We start from the raw sequence: 23,057 nt of genomic DNA, 5'->3' as shown, positions 1-23,057 counted from the left end.
AGAATCTTTGTTAAATGTTAATCATTCTGTCTATTAATTGGTGAAAAATTCAATTCAGGTAAACACTCAAAAGTTCAGATGCTTATTTCAATCTCTAGCTAAACCTCTTGATTCTGAAAATTTGAGGGTAGAAATCTCACAAGAAACATTTTCATTTTTTCAGTGCTTCTTTTCTGGTTGCAGTACAAACTTGTTCTCCTATGCCTGCTACTAAGTGTAACTATTGCCTCTTAAAATAACTGGATCCAATAGTTGTCTTTTGTAAATGTTCCGGATTAAGCAGTGACTTCCTAACACAGAAGCTGAGAGAGTTCATATGGTGAGACACTTTATACACTGAGACAAGTTTAGTGACTAGTTAACAATATGTCTTGCAGTTCTTACTCCAACAAAATTCTCATTTAAGTCAATAGGTGTTTTGTGAGACTATTCTTCACAAAGGCAATGAAAAAAGAATTATTACAGTTTTATATAATATCAAGCAGTATTTCTCTATGTATGGCATTTGACGGCCTGATTCACTGATCTCTTACACCAGTGTAAATCCAAAGTAGATCCATTGCAGTTAATGGAGTCACACTAACATAAAACTGGTCCGAGAAGAATCAGGCCCTAAATATTTGGTATGTAATTTTTTAAAAACACTCTGTCTGTCCATTTGATTGGCTGCTTCCTGCATTTGTACATGAATGAAAAGCAGGGACATCTCATGATGCTACACTAGTTAATAGGAATGGGCTCTGTGCTGTGCTGCAACTAGCAGAAAAACACAGACAATAAGAAAACACATCAGGAAGCACAGATCATGCAATCTCATGGTGGGGGAGCTTCCTTTGGATTGATGGGGGGGAAAGGTACTGGCCGCTTTAAGGGTCTCCCCCCTCAGGAACTGGAAGCAAGTGGCCAGGGCTGTCTCCAGTTTTTTTGCCGCCCCAAGCAGCAAAGAAAAAGATAAAGCCGCGATCAGCGACACTTCGGCAGCAGCTCTACCACCGCCACTTCATTCTTTGACGGCAATTCAGCGGCCGGTCCTTCCCTCTGAGAGGGACTGAGGTACCCACCACCGAATTGCCACCAAAGACCTGGACGTGCCACCCCTAAGCACCTGCTTCCTGCGCTGGCACCTGGAGCCGGCCCTGCAGGTGGTCAAGAAGAGTGTAAGGTATCACCCGGAGCTGATGACACTCAGGTAGGCCATTGACCTCTGCACACCTAGAGGAGAGTATATAAACCCTGCCCCTCCAAGCTGAGCCCACTCTCATGCCTGATTAGCATGTACGAATTACTGTAGGTTAGTTCTGAGATGAGATAAATAATATAGTAGTGGCCAAATTAAACCACATCCCTTGTATATTGTCTATCTTTCTGTATGTCTGGGACAATAAGAAAACACACCAGGAAGCTGACTTTCTGATAGACTCACCTGGGTACAGTTGCTTTGTTGGGGCACTGACTTGCGCATGTTTTGAAACTCTGTAAGCAACATCTGATCCTTTTGAATCTCTTCTGTTTGTGCAAAATCCTGTTGTTCTTGATATTCCTTCTGGTGATTTGTGAAATTCTAATGCTTTTAGCACATCAACTGGTTCAGCTGAAAAAGTAGCAAAAATAACAACAAAAAGAATTATTCATACTGCAACATTTCAAAAAGGAAATGAATTTCATTGCTATATGCAGGTGTCTAGTCATCAGAGTGGCTAGATCATATTTTGTGTTATTGCAGGCTACTCTTACATTAGAGTATTATTTTAACAGGGTCATTCTCTCATCAAATATCTAGGAGCCCATCATATCCAGTGTAAGTTAGTTAAGATCAGAGTTTTTTTACAGGTCACTTGCTAATTGAGATTTACTATTTCATAAATAATTTGGAAATTAGTGCTTACAACACAGATTCCTTTAACACATGAATTCTGATAACTGGAAATGACTTAACAAGCATTTCATATATTGTACCAACACTTAGCTCCCAAACATAATCTTTTTTGACCCCTAATATAAATATACATTCTGACTACATGTGACTGAGGGTACAGCACCCTTCTCCAGAGGTTGGTAGGGAAAGGGCTAATTGTCTCCCCATCTAGCTAAAAGAAGCATTACAGGAATTTTACAGAGCTGGAGCAATTGTGGGGGATTAATTAATTCACCCTCCACCCTGCTGAACACACTAGAAGTGGGATGTTCTTTGGGGAGTTGGGGGTGCAGTTAGGCTGCAAGAGTCAAGGAGGAATGATTTCTAGAAAGAGGGCTGGGGAAAGTTAGCTGGTTGGGGCTCTCTTTTTTCTAGAATTTGATTGGACGAAACCACACTTCAGATCTTTATTTGGGATTTTCACTGTAGATAGCCCTGTTGTAATGGTTTGGCACTTAAAGGAGCAGGATTATGTTCACTATTGAGCCTTACAATAATGAACACCACAAAGATGTTTAATCTCCACACAGGCATGAAGAATCATCTCCTGCTCTGAACAGCTTGCCGTGCCACCTTATATTCATTCTTATGTATACAGTAACTGTTGCTCAGGCACCAATGTGTCATTGATCTATGAATACAAGCAGATTTTATTTTAGGCATAACAGGATTATGGTGTAAAATATTGTAAAATATGTTGTGATATTGTAAAATATGTCGAAGTCATACCGGGTAGCTCAGAAAAGGAGTAAATAGACAGAGCCTGTTGTTTCTAGGACAATGGTTCACATTATTATTGTGGTAGTACTTAGGAGCCGCAGTCATGAACCAGGGCCCCATTATGCTAGGCACTGTACAAACACGGAGAAAAAGAGGATCCCGGGCGTTGTCCCTGTCCCAGAGGTCTGACATTCTAAATAATCTAAAACAATCCAATCAAGATTGCTGGTGGCCTGTGGCTGCTGGCTGATGTGAAATAATTTTAAATTCTCACTCCAGTTCCTGGTAAATAAGTGTCCACATAACAAAAACACTCACAATTTGTACTCTTTGGCATCCTTGGTTACTGTTGCAGGGATGCCAAGGATTGAATGGCATGGAGACAGAATTACTTTCCCCTCAAAAGAGGCCCCTACAGAATGAATGTGGAAATTGGGTGAGGCAGCTTACATCACATTGCCCATGCTGTACTGCTTCAGGGGAGAAATAGGGATGTCAAGCTGGCACTCTTCATTTTACATATAATATATAGAGAAAAACATAATTTAACTGATCGTTTTCCATTGGGCACAATTCTGCAGTCTCTAAGCAGGCAAAATTCTAACCACTTTCTGTAAAGGCAAGCTTTTAAAACTAAATTAAATTACTTCCACTGTTAAAGCTGAGCAAATTCTCAACACAAATGTATTTGGTGAATATATCCCTTCTTTCTCCTGTTCATGAACTGTGAACAGGCAGTAGTAATGCATGTATTCTCTATTGACTATTCATTTCATGAGTCCCCAAATATCAAGTGTGGGCCTGAAATTCAGTGCTTGTGAATATTCATTTATTTGAATGAATGTTCACCAACAGAAAATAGAAAGGTTGAAAATACAGTAAAACTAAAATTCTAGTTAGAATCACTGAAATGTTTGTGAACATTTTTCCTCAGTTTGCTCAGCCATAGCCAGTGTTGTCTTCAGTTCTCATTTTGCTTCAGCTCAGCATTTCATAAATCATTCTATCAGTAACACGTGTGAGTGCATTTAAAACTAAAATAGTTCATTCTATTCAGCCAATTGCACTGCCAGCATGAAGCTAGATAATCAAAAGCAGTCAAGTGTGTGGTTAAATCTAACTCTGTAAAATTCCAACTCTGGACTTTCTAAAGTAAAAACGTTCCAAGATTTCCATAATGAGATGACAAAGTATATGGCTCCTTCCATCTGGAGATACGTTTTCAGAAAAAAATACCAGTGAGCTTCTGCTACACTTACTTTAAATAATTCAACCTCTGATATTTTCCTCCTCCACCAAAATTACATTATCAAAAATAAATACAATATTGAATGTTTATCACAAGTTAATACATCCTGAAAGAATCCCTAAATGTACACCTGCTACAAATAAAAGATATCTATTCTACATTTTCCTAAAACTAAATTTAAACATTCTGAAAAGCTAAGTTTCAACATTAAATAATCAAAATCATTGCACAAAATCTAAAAATACCAGCTTTACCTTTGTAAACCTTGGCTTATGCCTTATAAAATCATTCTTATTAATTTCAATGAACATGATATATATTCACTGAACTGTCCCATTACTCATATGGGAGACATGCCAATGCACTTCTACGACCATAAAAGGGTTGGCCAAACTGTTTCTTCAATAACTGATTGGTGGTTTTTGTAATGTACATAATGATTAGAGCTGTTAAAAATACTGTAGAATCAATAAATATGAATATCATTCAAATTCCAAATGGCTGCTTAGTTCAACTAGTTTTGTGCCCCTTTTGCTGTTTGCAGACAATTCTACAGACTTCTTTCTCATTACTGTTTGGGTAATGGTTGTTTATTGAATAGCTGAATTGGAATGTCAGCAAGACACAAAAAAAGAGCATTCATCGTTTGTTGTTCTGCTGCTTAAAAAGTGTCAGTCGGGGAGCAGAGCGATATCAGGTGATATAGGTGATGGCTCACACACCACAAACAGCAGATAGTCAAAACTGAATACTTTCCAAACAGCCCAGAAGATGAAATTTATTTCCACAAACTGTTAGTCAAATAATTTGGATAGCAAACATAGCAAGCTTGTTCACAACAATTTGCAAATAGGGAAACTTACTCAAAACAAATAATTTGGCCATCTGCAATAAAGATATAGCTGTTTTGCTAAATAAAAGTTGACCATGAGTAACAAATTAACCTTATCTGTTTTATGACATATGTTGGGGTGACCACCACTTTGCCTGGCATAACAGAAAATACAAAAGCACCTGATTATTAAACTTTAAAAGAAATGGTAATCCAAAATGAGAAAAGAAAGTTCCCTGGTAAACCTACAAAGAAATGTATAAAACGTAGTGCCTTATTCATCTGGGCCTAGGAATCTGCAGGAGGAAATCTCTTTATAACGAATTTTGGGACCCTGTGCACTATGGAAATTGCTGAGGGGTGTAGGGGTACATTCCTTAAACTAGTCACAGTTTGTGATGTACAAAACAATTGCCGCCCTAGACAAAACTTCAATGTACTGCCCCCCCCTTTTCACTCTCTAGAACAGAGGTATTCAGCCTACAGGGAAATATCCCTTGCCTGGGGGGAGGAGGGCAAGAACGGACATCAGATTTTCTGGGTGAAGGATAGGGTGGTGTGAAAAGTGGTCTGATAGTTCAGAGGTTATGGTAGACGTGTGGGCCCATAGCCACCCTGCAGCACCACTCACTCAGATTTGGCTCTGACACTTCTGTCATGATGGAGAAGAGGCCAAATTTGAGTGAATGAAGTTTTAACCAGGCACACCGGGGTCACAGTGCTACAGTCCTGCTCTGGTTTGGCCCGGCCACCCCTCCATCATAATAGTGGGATGGCGGGGCCAAATCTGAGTGAGTAGCATTACTACATGGCTCACGGGGGCGCAGTGGCACTCAGCTTATTGATTTGGGTTTTTCCCCGGTTGTTGAGAGCCTCCCTGAAGTGGGGCCCTATGCAAGTGCCCCAAATGCACATTGGTTAATCTGGACCTGGCTGATATCATTCAACACTTGCCTGTATGAGGAAACCTGAGATACTAAGGACCCTCCAAGTTTCTATGTTTTTCAGTTTTAACTGATCTTAATTTTGCAGGACATTCCATTGCTTCAGTAGATAGCCTGTGATAGACCCTCTCACAAAAGCTTCCTTAAAGGGACTCTTGCTCAGTCTGACTCTGGGTGGTACTCTTCTGGTACAATTTCTCCAGCTGGCATTGAAATGAGACAAGGTTTTCACTAGCAATGGAGTGTATTTGAAATTCACCCCTGTCTGTTTACTTCTCCTAGGACAAAAAAAGCTAACGAAAAATGCAAATAAATATTATGTCATATCACACTATTGCATCCAGGTAGTACATGGCTTCTGATTTGGTGTCTGGGGATGGGACTGTAAGAAAATACCAAACCATTAAAAATGCATGCACAGATCACTGTTCAGATGCACAAAATGGGTGCCTGGGCCTCTTTGAAAAAACTATAATTGAGCATGCAAAATTTAAATACCACATCTGAAAATTTGGTTCTATGGTTGCTGTGGTAAACTGGCAAAATAAGTACAAACCTGTACAAGTCCCTGACCTTGCAAATGGAGCTGCTCACACAATGCCTTACAGCCACAAGGAGTCCCAATGGCTTCAATCGGACCCTACATGGACTAAGCAATCACATGCAGAAAGATCTAAACCCAAGGATGTCCACAGCTTTAGATCTTAAGAGGCAAATCCTGCCCTCCTGAGGCCCAGATCACAATGGAAAAACAAGTTTCCATTGTGCTGGTTACCAGACAATGGAGAACCTAGCCAAAGAGATTCTGCTTCCCACTAAATATCATAATGCAGAGTTCTGCAGCACCTCTGTACCATTCAAGGGGGTAGGATTTGGCACAAAGGGACTTATTCTCTCCAGAAGTGTAACTTCCATGGATGTTAATGGATGTTATGCAGGAATAATGAGAGAAAAGTTTCATATTGTTGGATTTGCTGAGAGGACATGGAGGACTGTATTGTTTAAATTCCTTACGGGTGTATTGATAGTTTTTGACAATCATTTTACTCTCCTTAAAAACAATCTCAGTATGTGAGCAAGGGTCATATGTTTCTGTCTATCTTCCATCCATCAGCTTTTTTCAGTTTGTTTGGAAGTTTTGACTAGTTAGCTGGAGACTAGGTGCCCAATATCCTAGGCTAAAGCACAAGAACCTTAATGACATAGTGTCTTTAGAGCACAAACACCTCTGTATTTGACAGATTTAAATTTACAGGGGCAAATTCTACTCTTAGTTACCAGAGTAAGTCTGAAGTAACTCCATTCAGTTAGTGAAGGTATTTAGATTTACAGTGGTGTAACTGAGAGCAGGATTTGGTCCACAGTATTCCATACTGAATGTAGCATTTAGGGCACACTTTGTTATCTTCCACTGCTTTTTAGGCTTGTTGCACACTGGACTAAACAAAAACCATGGAGTAAAATGAACCAGAATGGTACAAATATAAAAATATTAACAGCTTTGAGGAACAACTGAATGTGCAGAACCGTATTCTGAGTAGGAATAAAAGATCAACTTCTCTGTTAGCGTAACTCCATTGAAGATTTTTTTGTGTGGGGAGGTTACACAAACGTAAACCAGTAACAACTAGAAGTCAGTGGAGTTACACCAGCAAAAAAATGGTGTGAGATCAGAATCAGGCCCAGAGACTTTAAATATTGAGGAAGATTTTACCATTTGTATTCAAGATGGCTGCTGAACTGGCATCTGGATTACTGCTGGAGATGCTCTTGATTAAGAGTGATTGCCCTGCACCTTTAAGCAGAGGGGTGTTTGACTGGATGACCAAAAAAAGGGAACGGTGCTTTATGGCTTGGAGGTGGGGAGAAAAATGAAAACTGCTGCAAAAGGGATAGTGTGGTCGCTGACTCATCCCCTAGGAATGGAGGGGTTTAAAAGGTGCAGCCCTGGGCCTGGAGCCTTCCTTTTACATGGAGCAACCGCGGGTGGTCAGTCACCGTTAATGTGCTGTCATTCCATTCCAGATGGGGGCAGACCAGCCATGGACGAGGTGGTGTCGGTCAGTGGGCACAGGATTGTTTTGCTTATGTGAATAGGCAGACATCCTAGTGGCCTTAAGGGTTGGCAACCGAGGTCCAGGATGGGACAATACTGTGTTGACGTGGAAGGAGAAGCATGTTATTGGGCCAGCTCATGCCACTGCTGTGTGCTGAGGGGCCCGTCAGCAGTCACTGGCATGATGTGGCACACATTAGAGAACACTATTTGGGAATGTGTAAAGGAGTTCAATTACTGCCCAGAACAAGAAGGTACTTGATGCAGATCTGTGTTGTCAGACGTGCATTCACGCATGGTCTGGCTGAGAGCCGTGGAGCGCCAACTGGGTGGACGAGGCTCGGCAGATTCTAACAGGGGAGTGGCCAAATCTCTTGGGGTCTTAAGAGGCTCAGCAATTTGGTCACTCTGGGGCACCAAATTATTCAAGGAGTATGGGGTTCCCCCGTAAAACCTGGGAACCCATTTGTTTTGGCCAATTTAGAAGGAGGGGTAGTAAAAGATGTCTGGGAACCCAACTGGGTTGGGGGACAGGGGGGCACCTCCTTGTGGCGGATGTCCAGTGCAGGTACTCCATAGGAAAGGTATACAGTGACCGGATAAATGGCTTGGAAAAGGACTTTAAAAGAGGTGTTTGTTAAAGGAATGAATGGGGGGCGGTTGGGGACTCCTATGATTGGTACAGCAGGGAGTCAACCCCCCCCCATTCTTATAGCCCACCTTATCCCTTCTATGAGGGGGGGATGGTAAGGTCCCACAATGGATTTGCTGGAGTGACCTGGATGGAAAAGAGGAGGAGCTGACGGAAGCCTCCGAGGTATGGTAAGGTCGGAGCAATAAATTTGCTGTAGGGACTTGAATGAAAAAAAGAAGGGGGGCTGGTAAAAGCCCCCGGGTAATTATGGAAAACATGGGGTTACCTTCACTGTACGCTTTTATCTGCCGGGTAGTCCCAGACATCTAATAATAAAGTTGCAGCATGATTAAACCCATGTCAAATATCTCCTGTCTTTCTTTCGGTATAGCCAGATACTCACACAACCCTCTGAATTTAAAGCAGAGTGATCTTATTAAAGGGTCATTAACACTGCAGCACATTTAGGGCAAAGAGAAATTTAAAGGATGTAATAAAACATATATGGAACAAAACTTTTATTTTATATGAAATACAATTGTCCCTTGAATTAAAGTACCCTTTAGTGGATGTTAATTCACAGCCAGTGACTTGGCCATTTTATCATGCTGTCACTTTTTCAGCCTTCACAGAAATAGTTTTCTATGATAAATTTTCAATTCCTGGAAAAATTACATTATGTTTCTATTTATATTTTGGGCCAGAGTCACCAGTACCATCTGACTTTTCTGCACCACTCTGGTGAGACAAATGAGACATAAACTCAAATTAACCGGCCACTTAAATTTGGTTTCCAACAATTTTACATTGCCAGAGCAGCACAAAGTACATGGAGTGTACAGGTGAATCTAGCCCTTTTGGGGGAAAAGAGATAAGAAGGGGTGGTTTTTTGGTCACCACTTCCAGCACTAGATTTCCCACAGATACAATGATTTTTTAAAAATGCACAGTGCCCTACTACTTCTTATGGATTAATAACCAGTATAATTTCATTTAAAAAAATAAAGGGCATTTATACTTTGAAAAGTGACTTTGTAAAAATGACGATAGGATTCCATCTTTGGAGCAGACTCTGATCCCCTTACTCACAGAGAATAGTATCTTGCCCTCCATTAACTTCTACACAACATGTGTATGGGGTTAAGAATCTGGCCTGTATTATTATAATTACTCCTTTGGAGCAAGATTCCAATACCTCTATTCATGTTGCATAGTATCTTATTCTGCAAGCAGTACCATTGATTTCAGTGGGACTATTCTAGGAGTTATGTACTACTCATTGTTGGTAATGGCAGCAGACCATGGGTCTTCATATTTAGTATTTTATAGTGCCATAAATATACACAGCGCCTTACACACAAATATGAGAGAAACCTATTTTCCCCCACCTCCTTCTGCCCCAATATGTGGCCTACAGTCTCGGTTAATGTGTGTGGTTTTCCCCTCCTCACTGAGGAAACTCCATGTGTAGGAGGTGCCAGGGCAGGGCCAGTACAGGAATCATGCTATCAAAGGGGTGTCAGAGTGCTGGGGGAGCCATGCAGCAATAAAGAAGCTCACTTCCTCCATCCAGATGGCTTGTGCCTCTAGCTGATCCTCCAAGGGATCTGGAGCTTCACATTCATAGACTGGAAAAGGAGAAGGAAATCCCCACAGCCTGTCTGACAGGAGCATCTGAGGCATACTTGGTTAGTTTAAACCAATGAAACTCCATGCCCTTTGTGGGAATGCTCCCTGTAGGTGAACATAGAGCACTATGTTAGACAAAAAAACAACCAAAAAGGGGAGTGGTTGTAACAAAGTCATGAGAATTTACACTGTTGAAGTTTGGTGTGCTTTATGGAATTTCTGGATTTTTTTCAAGTTAAAGGCAAGAAGAGATGGCTATTACCTTTGAGTGGTGCTATATTAAATATTCTCGGTTTACAAGAATGTTATCTCTAACTGTGATTTCTGCAAACTCAATCTGGGATCAGAAAGACGGACTGTCTAGTTCATGCATAAGCAGCCATCATTAAGATTCTAAAACTATAAGAAAACCTAATTAACCCTCCCATGGTTGTGTATTTTCGGAAGGACTAAAAGGTAACACAAATGTATTTTATTCTCTAACGTATGCAGATATTACTTTGGATTTACAAAGGGGGCAGATATTTTGAGTTAAGAAGGTGATAGTATCTGACTATAACCATGCTTTAAGACTAATTTTATTTTAGTAACTTAGTGGTCAAGAAAATTTCTGGATTTACAATGGTGGAGACTGGAATCTTCTTTCTAGTCACTGAACAACTGTAGCAGAGGCAACAGCAATGCAAGTTTCCAAGGATGAAAGGTTTTCAGTCTCTATGCCTATTAAGTATTTGGTCCCTCTGTTGCGGTGGCAAAAATGGTACAACTAGTGCTAGTTAAGGTGGTAGTTTTGTGATATGAGCCTTCCAAAAATTTCACAGAACTTATCAAATCTATGCCATCCATCCTTGCCTACCAACCTGGGCTGTATTCAAAGTGGTAAGCTAGAGGTAAAAAGTTCCATGTCCAATGATCAGTAGCTTTTCCCATTAAATAATTACACATTTTTGAGTAATAGCTTCTGTGCTTTACATGAAAGTTGGAAAACTATTTTTAATCAGTTTAAAACAATAATATTTGGGCCAAGGGTCTGTTGACTTTCAACCTAAAATGGATTTTTACTACAAAGCGTAAGAAAAACCCTGACAGTCACATTCTTGGGTTCCACTATAATACTTAGAGAGAGATAAAATCATGTCACCATAACAACTGAATAAGATTTGCTTGACTCAAGCTATCAGTAATAACTAAAGTAAGTGTAATGTGTCATCCTTAGTGGACCATGTACATATACATACCAATGGGATTGATCCTCAGTTGGCTAATGGAGCTGCACTGTTTTATACTAGCTGAGGTTCTGGCCCAATCATTCTGAGCAGTTAATATGTGTAAAAGCAGCAAAGAGTCCTGTGGACATGCATCTGAAGAAGTGGGTATTCACCCACGAAAGCTCATGCTCCAATACGTCTGTTAATCTATAAGGTGCCACAGCACTCTTTGCTGCTTTTACAGATCCAGACTAACATGGCTACCCCTTTGATAGTTAATATGTGTATATCACATCCTTTACAACTAGGTAAATAAACCACTTATCACCTCAACCCATTTTTTAACATTCATATCAACTACCTACACAATATCTTGGACACAATATCTTTGTCTGCTTTTGCTGCAAAACAAGAGATTGATCCAAGCTCAGAGCCTTGCTACTCCTGTCTAGAGAAAGACAATATAGAATACCTGGGCACTTCACTGTTGGGAATTATTATTTGAAGAAGAGTAAATCTTCAAAGTGCTGTGGTCTGATCCCTGCTCAAAAACACCTTTCTTCACTTTAACAGGCTTGTCAGTTACCAACCAGTACCTAACCCCACTCCACCTTCCTGGGGATGGTCATTGAGAAGCTGGTTATAAGACAACTCCATCACCAGTGGATATTCTCCAATAATCTGGCTCTTAGTCAATTGTGTTTCAGACCTGGATTTGGACAGATAGTCTTCATGGTCAACAGTGACTCAAGGCAATGGACTGAGGTCAAATATCCATACTAATCCTATTAAATCCATCAGTAGCCCTCAATGCACTTGACTGAGGAAGTGTTGCTTTCTTGACTGAGGATCCTGTGGCTGGGACAAAATTTCTTTTCATTGGCTTTGATCATTCCTTTAAGAGACATCCCAGAAGCCTATGATGGGCAATTGTTCTTCTCACTTGTGAAGTCCCACCATGTTGATTCCCCCCCGCCCACACACATGGATCTTGCCACAGCCAAAGACCACTTAAAAGCTTTAGCTTGTGAAGAATTTGGTTATCTACATTTTAGGTAGGGCAAACTAATTTCAGCACATTGTAATCTGCCCCTTCGCTGCATTTTCAGATTCAATTAAAAGTGCTAGTGACTGAGCATTATAATGCTCTAGGATAGAGTTATGTTGAAGATTACCTCTTTCCTTATCCCATATCACCTCAGCTGCATATAGAAGGAAGGGATCTCTGACAATAAGATAATTGTAGTGGCAGCCCTCTGGATCGGGAATTCATTCTCATCAGAAATCTCACCGAGCCTGAACCTGACTATACTTAGATTAAAAATGTATCTCTTTGCTCAAGTGCCTAATAAAATATAGGTGTTGAAATCCTCTTAGCAATTAGTTTTTGGGCTGGTAAATCTTTAGCTCTGTTCTCTTCAGTTCTGTGAGAGAATCAGACAATATACTCCCCATTTGGGGAAAAGTACTAGACCCTCGTCACCTAAATTATGTATAAGGCTTCCACCTTTTAAATAGATCTATTAATAAATGACAATAAACAATTTTACCAGGATTCAATTACTTTACATAGATACAAAAAGAAAAAAGAAAAAGGAGAGACAGGAAGCTGTACACTGAGTTGTCCAATATATTTTTGCAGTTTGTTGAACTTTTTTCTCTTTCATACAGAATGAACTATATTGGACAGATATTGATTTTCCTCTTGATTTTGCAGTTATTCATCAATAATGTCCTCACAATCAATGTTTAAGTACCAATTCATTAGAAATGCCACATCCTAAATAGAGTGTAAGAGTTGGAGCCACTAAACACAGTAGGCCAGATTTGTCCCTGGAGTACACAAGAGATTAATTTGGCCCAATAATATTAGCTTCTGAAATGTTTTTTGTTTGTTTTTTACTTTGTATTGTTCCTTAGTAAATACAGTTACATTATGTCGGCAAACCGTTTTGTTGGAATTATCTCAAAACTTCATTACAAACCAGAACTCAGAGGGTGGACTTACTAATCTTTCTTCATTCCTAAATTTAGGTTTTTTTTACAGTTTACTCTTGTTTTATTTGATTTTTAACCCTATTAAAAGGCTAGCTACCATTCAGCAGTGAGATTCTAAGAGTTTAAAAACATCCATACCCAGTGAATATTGATGAAAAGTCTTCAGGTATTTATTATTTATGGCCAAGACTTTCAGAAATGGGTGCCTAAAATTAGACACTTAGGTACATATTTAGGTTTCTAAATATGAGGTGCTGAGTGCTCAGTACTTTTTAAAATCACACTATTACTTAAAAAAGAACAGAAGTACTTGTGGCACCTTAGAGACTAACAAATTTATTAGAGCATAAGCTTTCGTGGACTACAGCCCACTTCTTCGGATGCATATAGAGTGGGCTGTAGCCACGAAAGCTTATGCTCTAATAAATTTGTTAGTCTCTAAGGTGCCACAAGTACTCCTGTTCTTCTTTTTGCGGATACAGACTAACACGGTTGCTACTCTGAAAACTATTACTTAAAGACATAAGAGCCTAAATTTAGGGTCCTAGTTTTCTAAAATCTTGGCCTCTGTTTTTCACCACCCGTCCAAGGTTCTAGGTGCTTAGGACACTGCCATTAGATTGTAATATTATCTATGAAGTAAGCTAATGGCCCTAGGCCAGCTCCTATTGGGCACATATCCAAATAATAAAAACTACTATTACAAAAGGTTTTATCTGGCACCAGTTTTGATCATCTTCTCAGAAAGGCCAAAGATTGAATGGGCCTGGAGTCTAAACTATCCTTTCTCTCATAGTGATTAATGAGACACATTGGTAGGGGAGAACAGGGTAACTTGAATTGTCGCTGCCCATGCTCTGTGTCTGTACAGTGCAGTCCAGAATAAGAGAGAAATGTGGGGGGCAGAAGAAAAACTGAAATGCCTATTGTATGAAAGCTTTTATACAGGTTTATTTTGGCTACCATTTTTCAAGCTCTGTTTTAAGCAGTTCTTCTTTTTGCATTACTTCTCAAAGATTATATTATCAGCCTGATCTCTAATTCTGTAAACATTTAGCAAACAGTTTAGTTTAATAGCTAAAACTGACCTTCAATAACAGGACAGACCCTAAGTAGCCAATAACTAGTTAATCAATGGGGGAGCATTTACTAACAGCTCTCAATTTTGATATGGTTAGCTAGAGGTAGAGCATTTTCAATGGAAAGTCCTTGACTTTTCGATTCACGTCCCTCTCTGGTTGAACAGACTCTGAGTCTGTTGGCATTTAGGGTACAGTTCAAAATGCATGTACTAGTACAGGCATTTGCCATATAAGGGTGGTTGCTGGTTTTGTAATGCAGTGACCCTATTCATCTTTTTTTATGTTTATATCGGAGTAGTTTTTAATGTTGTACATGCACCCAAGGACAATTGTGATGGGCAAAGGAAACATAAACAGTAATTAATATTAATGCTTAGTATGTTTAATCTGCAGTACCAAACATAAACACTTTATTAATTATTATTATTATTATTATGTTTCATCTGCCCATCCCAAAGTGCTTTACAAAAGTGAATATTTAGGATTTGCCCTATTTCACAGACTCGGAAAATGAGGCACAGAGAAGTTAATTTTCAAGTTTTAGAAATGAAGTCTAAATTATCTAGTTGGAGAGGGTGTGCAACAACTCTGAAAATCAGTTTATCCTTATCTAGATGCCTAAATATGAATTTAAGAGATTAACTTTAGGCACCCAGGTTTAAGATTTTGACCCATGACTGCTACTTATAGGTGAGAAATGTAGTTCTTTTAATCACTAGTTTTATTGCATATTACCTTAAAGAGCATTCAGATAAAAATGCCAGGGGCTGATGGCATATCCACGAGGGGTAGGACACTGTTGTAGATCACTTCAATATTTGGTTGCATATGAAGAACAGATTATCCAGATGCATACAGGAATGCTTTAAATATTTACTTCACTAACAGGTGGGCTCTTTCAAAAGTACTCAGAACTGGCCTAACACTGTTTCACAGAAGTCCAACACTGAGAATTCTACCACTGACTTCGTCAGGAGCAGTTAGGCCATTGCAGAGCTCTCTTAATTCATTCAACATTCTTAAATTATAATTCAAAGAAAATGAAAGCACACTGTGAAGCTATTTGATTTATTTTAGGTGACCATGAACAAGTAATTGTCTCTTCGCAGAGCCCAAAAATGTAAAACACATGTAGTAAAAACCCTACTCAGGTCTCACATTGAGGTCAATGTAAGAATTGCCTGTGTATAAACTGCAGGATCAGACCTTTAATGATGTTAGCTTGAAAGTATCAGTCATTTAGCTGAAATATTTCTGCAGGAATTAAGGAGTACCCTTTTAGGTTTTCATTACTGACCAAAATGGTCTAGACATGGAGTGTAACCTACATTTTTGAGGTTGAGGTTTCATTAATACTTCACATATTTTGCCTAAACAGTGGCTTCTTCATTATTTACAATAAGACCTTCTTTTAGACTAAGTATATTGGTTATTTCATATGATTAGCAGCATTCATTAAAACAGAGCATGCATTACCTCAATCTGACTTTGAGATTTCTTACGCTATTTTTATACTAGTGCAATATTGGGTCAGATGTTCAGCTGGTATAAATTTTTTTAATTCCACTGAAGTCTTATGCCAATTTGCAGTAATGCGGATTTGGCTCAATATTGATTCCACTGGAGATACCCCTGGTATACATCAGAGTATTGGTTGATTAAATCAAAATTTATTCTCACACTGTCTAAACATGATGAGGCCTCTTTTACTTGCTGAGCTATAAAGTTCTTTAGTAGAACTACTAGCTCATAGAGACAGTACCTTCAGACATGACATTCTGAGACCATCAAAACACAAATTAAATTCCTGGAATATCATTTCTCCATTACCATAATCTCATTACCATAATGCTGGCTCTGCTGAGCACCATTTTTTAGGTTAGAAGGTAACCTAAAAATGGTGATCAGCACAGCAAGAGACACAGTGTCCCTTTTCTTAGTAAGAAATGTGGCTAATAGTTAAATATAAAAAATGAGAGATTGGGTCTTCTGAACCCAAATGTTTGTAGATACACAAAGGAGGTATTTCATCGAAAACTTTTTTAGCTTTCAAAAATATCCTGATTATAGACTACAGTCTTGAAGGTGGCATATTTGTACATGTTCAACTATATATATAGAAAATCTTTAGAAGAAAAGAACAGGCATCTAAGGGTCAGAACTTCAACTGGTGAAATTTGGAGTAGCTCCATTGAATTCAGTGTATCTACACCATTTGCAGGAACTGAGGCTCTGCTTTTAAAAGTCCCACAGCTTGAGAATTTGATCCTACAACTAATGAAGTCAATGGCACAACTCCTCATGACTATAAGCCAAGCAAATCAGCCCCTAGTTTTGCATCTCACTGACATCAATGAAATGGGCTTTAGACCTTGAATAATAATCTTGTTCCAAAATTATAATTAACTATTTAGATTGCTAGAATATTTTTAGTATTTGTGTTGGGCCAAATCCTGCTCACCTTAAAGGTGGACATGTGGTGAGTAAGACTCAGAGTTTAATAATACTCTTCAAGTGAGCAAGATGACCCAGCATTTGACCCATATTATACAGTCATTATGAACTTAATTCAGTTGCAATCAACTTCAATGACAGCAAGATCAGGATCTGTACTTTTTATTGTGTATTTGTTTTTATTATGCATCCTTGATTTTAACCTGGTAGCAAACAATATGCACTCCTAATACCAGTTCTGCCAAACAAAATTCTATTTCATATGCTGAATGCATTAACACTTTGACATATACAGAAATCCCAGGCCTAAAATTTACAAAGGTTTTTATGTCCCCTTACATGTGATAACGTGCTGAAAGAACTCAAATACTGCCACTTCCTGCTAGTATTTAAATAACGAGATCAACAATTAATGTATTATATTTATAGCTTGCAAAGATGGTATTTAAAACTTGGTACTCTAATTATAACTATTTACAGATGCATCCGTGTTCATTTAATTTCAGTAAATGCTAATTTTCCCATCTCTTCCATGTCCATCCAAAGGGCAAATCTTTATCACTTTGTGAGACTCTACTTTCTTAACACAAGAGATGTCTCCCAAGGTTCATTTCATTTATTTGCATCCATTATCAACAAATAGTCAGCACAACAATAAATTAACGAATGTTAAGAGAATTTCTTATGAAAAGAAGCAAAGAGCTCTAGTGAGAAAAGAAAAGCAACTTCTTGATCTTGTTGGCACATGGAAACCCTACTGTTCCTCACTATACAAAAAATAATAATAATAATCTGTAAGAAGCATAATTGCTCCAGCACATTTTAGGTGCAACTTAAGTTCAGCAATAATGCCATGGTTCTTTTGTTATGCTTTACCTTTCTTGGAATTAAAGGTCCTATTGCTACAAATACTGCAGATGCCAATTTTACCAGTGGTTTTTTGTTTTTGTTTTTTGTTTGTTTGTTTTTCTTTTAAACAAAGCCTTTTAATTTGTCAGAAAACATCATACAGCCAAGAGCAGGTTTTTGTGTTAAGGAAGCTTTTTCTTTTTAGTGTAGACTATCAATTCAGACAATTGCTTCTAGATTGATACAGATAGAACATTTTAGATATGTATCACTTGTGTGTGTTACATTTGTGTGTTTATATATATTGGACTTGATAATATATTTTAAACAAGACAAAAAATAAAGCTAGGAAATATGAAGTGTTTTTTTGTTTTGTTTTTGTACTAAAGAGCTAGTAAAAAGACATAGCCTGAATTGTCCTTTCAGGACTCTGTCAGGTCTCCTTGTAAATTAAATATAAAGCACTGGAGTCTGCAGAATCACAATACATACCAGTCATATTTCTTTGTCAGTTGCCTGTCTAAGACAAAGCCTTTAATTTAGAATTTCTGCAATATTTCTAAAGAAAAAACAGACATATTCATGCAGGGTCAGACAGCACATTCTGGGAAGATAGGACCATTTCACCTGCTGATCCCTGGGACTCAAACAAACTTTTCAGCTGGGACCACCAACAGTTATTCTTAACAATTCTTCCTATGGTTTGATCAATTTAACTCATTTTTTCAAGCTTGGAAATTTATTCTCTCTTTACCCTTTGGAGGTTATGGTATTTTTAATAAGATTAAACTGGCTTTTACAAATATTTTACTATATTTTAAATTAAAGGAGACATGAAAATTGTTCAATTTCACAATTGAGCATTAACACACAGCATGCCAGTCAACAGCACAGGGGAGCTATATCGCTAATAAGCTGATCTGACCAGACATTTACAAGTTACTATTTGAAATCAATATTTTTGTATTGGTTAATAATAATTAGACATTAAACAGTTTTCTTTTGAGAAAGCTGAAGAGCTACATTTCCATTGAGACCCAATAGGCATTCAAAACTGAATTACATACTTTTAGGTGGGTATGGATATTAGAAAAAAGTCACCTTTTCCATTGTAATGGGCCCAATTCTCCACTCCTTATGCACCAAGAACTCCTGCTGGTTTCCAAGGAAGTTTGGGGAGCATTCTAATGGGATGACTGAAATAAAGCACCTACAATATATTCGAGTGAATACTCTGTCATCCATGGATTTACTTAAACAGAAGTTCATATATTTATTTTCTTTATTTAACTGACCAATCACATTTTCAATCAGAATTGTCCTGTACTCTGATGAATAGCAAGGTTTCCATTTACCAGAAAAGCTAAAAAAAAAGTTGATTTTCTTTCATTTCTTGCTCATGAAATTTAAATCAACATTACAATAGTGCATTGACTCCAGGACCTTACAAAAATTTATAGTGCTGAAGCCATGCCATTTTGACTAAATGAGTTTATTCATTCCAAATGCACTGCCAACACATTTGGTATTTAAAGGTGAGGGGGCTGGAGGTGGGGGGAATCAAAGAAAGTCTTTTAAAAGTGTATTTTGTTTACTTGTACCAGGTTATAAAGCAAAAATATTTTCTAACAAGAGTTGCTGAGAAGTTAGTGGGCACTGAAGCGACAAAATGTATTTCACTGTTTTCCCCATTCAGTTGCTTCGCATTTCTATGCTTTCTCTGCCTTAAGGTGGAGAACCTCAGGAGCCTAAAAAGGAATTCTCCAGCCTCATTCGTACTGGGACAGGCACCTATCATTTTTCTTTATGGAAAAAAAAATTAAAGCAATTTGTAAGAAAAAGTCAAGTCTTTTAGGAATTTTGTTGAGGTCTTTCTAAATAGAAGGAAATGTGTCTTATTTAAAAAGTAATTACTATAAAGTTTAACACTTTATATGAATACATTGTGTAATTTGCTTTAAAAACTGACAGTTTATGAGAAGCCCAATAAAATAAAAATCACAGGTCTAATCTTAATGTAGTTATAAAGATATGATTTATACTGCATTCTGATGAAACATTGCAATGATGTGTCCAAAAGTTTTATTTCTATATTTTCTTTCCTCCTTTCAAGTGTCAGTCACTGAAGAGAGCATTTTAGTCTTAGATTTTAGCGAATGTTATTTTCTTTTATCTTTGAAGTCTTTTAAATAACAGTGGAGCACATAAAAGACTATTCAGAAATAACTTAATACTTCATTTGGGAAATTAGTCCAGATCCAACTGCCACAAAAGTCAATGGAAAGACTCTTACTGACTTCAGTAACAGTTGGACTGAGCCCTAAGCACACAGCTACCAGCAGTTTGTAAGCAAATGGCATACCCTGTTTCTGAACATTTAAACTACTGTGTTACTTGTCAAGCAGTTTTCAGGAAAACTCACAAACTGTGGAAATATTAAGAGGCTCCCTGTCATTTTACATTTCTGGTATTTCCTTGCTTCATTAGAATGGAGAAAGAACTTTAAAAGTAATTCTTCACTCAGGTTTTATTTTAGTAAATCTATCAATTTCACAAATCTGTGCTCCTGTTATTGTTAAAGCTATTTCAGTAAATACCAAGTAGTTTGCGCTGAATTTTTATCAGTGCTTCTTGGGTTCAGATTTTCATTTAAAATCTAGATTCAACCCCAGAACTCAGTTTCTTTGTCTTCATAAACACCTTATGAAGTGAAGGCTGCAAAGAATCATCTCCAGCTCACATTCAATTGGCATATTAGGTTTAAAAAACAATCTACCCAGTCTTTGTCTTCAGTATCCCTCATTCAATAACTTCAGTTTCAATATAGTAATGAGTACGCAAACCCCTGCAGCTAGATGGGGGAGGGGGACTTATCTTTGGTGTAACTCCACTGGAATCATTGGAATTGCAGCAAGGATGGATTTGGCCCCCTCCTCCCTAAACTGTAAATGAAACCAGCAGGGGGCAGAATTACTGATTGATCTGCCACAATTCAAGTGGTGACCAGGTACAAAATGCTGAATGGAAACTTTGATTATTCACCTTTCTGTGCTCCCCATCATAACTACTGTTGACTCAAAACGTGGAAAACGACACCACTGTTCTCTTCAAAAAACGGGGAAATCTCGTCACAAATAATGATATAAACATAACCAGGACTCTGTTCTGGGAGCATCAGCCCCCTAAGGCTGTGAGGCCCCCTAACAGCAAGGTTGCCACAAGAAAACCCTAATCCCTACTGCAGATTGCAGTGGGAAGAAGCGGCATTTCCATTCAGCTAGGAGTTCAAAGTCACTGGAGAATGCACAGCCAGGTTATATGTGTAGTTCCACATATATGCAAGCAGATCTTTTAAGGTCATAAAATCGGACTGTTCCTCTGGTTTCCAACTGAGGTCCCCAAACAGGACGCTTCTGGAACGGTTGTTGCTCCTCCTAACCCTACCACGCATCTGTGCAGGAGCGCAGCTCTTGCAGTTGAGCACTGGGGGTATGCCCTGCGCGCCCCGCCCCTTCCCACCCACCCCCAGACGTGTGAGCTCAGGGCCCTCCCTACCTTCTGAGCTCCCCCTCCCGAGAGCGAGGATTGCGGCTTCTCGCTCGTCTGCAAGATCCCAGGAATTGCACCCTGCTAACCATGTCCACAGACACCTAACGGACCATTCATTCTTCCCCAAGGATGCGGGAAGGAATGGGGGGGGGGAGCCGCTTCTCGGTGCAAGGCTGAGGTGCTGAGCCTAGCTCCTGTCACTGACCTCCCTGCTGTGCCACGTAAGAGTCCTTAGCTCCCAAACCGATCGCCCGGTCAGTTACGGCTCTCCAACTGGGAGCTGCACACCCCACCTGGCAGGGCGCGCAGGGAGAGAGTTGTCGGGCTACCAAAGGGCCCATTTAAAATAGATATTCTCTTCCCTGAGTTTTGGAAAAATTTTGCCAATTAAAAATCTTTGCAAAGAAAAATAGAGAAAGAAGAACTAAGAAGTATTTGAAATCTTGAGATACCCCTCCCCCATCTCCCCGCTCTTCGGAGGAGAGTGCAGATACTTTTGTTACACTTTAGCCAAGACTTTGGGTGAACTTTATCAGGTTAATGACTTGGTACGTTCAATGGAGCTGAAAATCGCAGAAACATCTGTTGGTTTTAAAAATGGATTTCGTGGTGGGGGAAACACAGAGCTGTGTTCAAACCCGCTTTGCTTCGCCCCCTCCTCCCTTTGCGCAGTTACAAGAAAGAGGTCGATGTGGGGGTCTTTAAATCATCAGCACCTTAGAAAAGCGCCTCTATATCTGGTTGTGCAAAGAGGCTCCCAGCAGCGCTTAACACCCCGAGCTAACTCCTCACCCCATTATTTTCGCCTCCCCAGGGCGGGGATCTAATTTGACAGGTCTTCCACTAAAACCTGGTGGCAGCATTGTCCTGCATTTCCCTCCCCAGCTGGGGAGGGGGGCTGGCTGGTAGCGCCCAGCTCCCGTCTCTTTCTTACCTCCTCTGACCTCTGCAGCCTGGAGAAGGAAAGTAAAAGTGATGAGTGTGGTTACAGTGGAGTCCCGGAGCCACCTTTTCGTTTTCCACCTTGTGGACCATCTCTGCATCTCCATGCTGGGCGCCCACAAGTGTGAACCGGACTCCGGGCGCCTTCAATTTATACCAGCTCCGTCCCTTCCACGGTATTCCCAGAGATGCTGCCTCTTATAGAGCCATCCGTGAAACACCAAAGGGGATTTCTTTTTGTCCCTCTCTTTGCTCCGTGCAGGCCCCCTCCGCTCCTTCCTCCCCCGGTGCCCTGCCTTCAGACTGCAGGGAGATGAGGGGCTTTAATCAAAATGCCAGGAGCACGGCATCCCCCTAAAGGCTCCATCCCGTCAGAGGGCTGGGCGAGAGGCACTCGGCAGCCACCCCCGGGAGCCCAAACTGACAAGCCAGCGGCAGGTCAGAAGCCAATCGCACGCCTCCTCCGGCAGCCCACAGACCGCCCTCCCTCGGCCCCGCAGGCTGGACCAGCCCCTCGAGCCGCCCAGCCAGGGCAGATCAATACTTGGGGAATGAAAGGAATTGCAGGAGCAGCCCGCAGGGAGCCTCAGTGCTCAGCAGCGCCCCAGCCAGTCCGCTCCGCAGCGGGCTCCAGCCTGCTCGCTCCCCGCCCTGGGAGCCGGGCGGCAGTGGCTCAGCCCGGACCTGCCGGAATCCGCTCCCCGAGCCAAGTGGGGGCAGAGGAGGGGCGGCTGGGACAGGGCAGAAAGCGCGAGAGGCGGGCGGGCGATGGGGCAGAATAGGAGGCAAGAGGGGGCAGGCGGGGGGTAGAAGAACGGGGGAGGGGGTCAGAGGATCACTGTGCCCTCCCTGGTTCCCACTGGTCTGCGCTGCTGAAGTTATAACCCAGCCTAGAGAACGATCGATGCCTAGATCGTCCCTGTCAGAAAAGGCGCTGCCTGCTACTAGAGCTGGTGCAGTGACACGTTTCCCCGCTCCCCACGAGCTGGACGCTTC

At 40.2% G+C, this 23,057-nt stretch overlaps 1 protein-coding gene across 4 annotated transcripts in view; it reads right to left on the bottom strand.

Moving 5' to 3' along the window:
- COL11A1 (collagen type XI alpha 1 chain) overlaps positions 1 to 22,571 on the bottom strand; it is a 236,045-nt gene extending 213,474 nt beyond the window's left edge. For 3 of the 4 annotated variants that reach the window (XM_054037966.1, XM_054037968.1, XM_054037967.1), the window contains exons 1-2: positions 22,054 to 22,570; positions 1,424 to 1,591 (exon numbers count right to left, since the gene is read on the bottom strand). In XM_054037966.1, the coding sequence (XP_053893941.1) occupies positions 1,424 to 1,591; positions 22,054 to 22,168 (283 nt within the window). In that variant the 5' untranslated portion in view covers positions 22,169 to 22,570. Of the gene's footprint in view, positions 1 to 1,423; positions 1,592 to 22,053 lie in introns of all 4 variants that reach the window. The other variant, XM_054037965.1, reaches the window with a different exon arrangement.
- Positions 22,572 to 23,057: the final 486 nt, after the last annotated feature.

The sequence above is a fragment of the Malaclemys terrapin genome, chromosome 8 (assembly GCF_027887155.1).
Source record: "Malaclemys terrapin pileata isolate rMalTer1 chromosome 8, rMalTer1.hap1, whole genome shotgun sequence".
Lineage (NCBI taxonomy): Eukaryota > Metazoa > Chordata > Testudines > Emydidae > Malaclemys > Malaclemys terrapin.
Note: the sequence above shows the minus strand (reverse complement) of the source record. Positions and strands in the feature narration are given on the sequence as shown.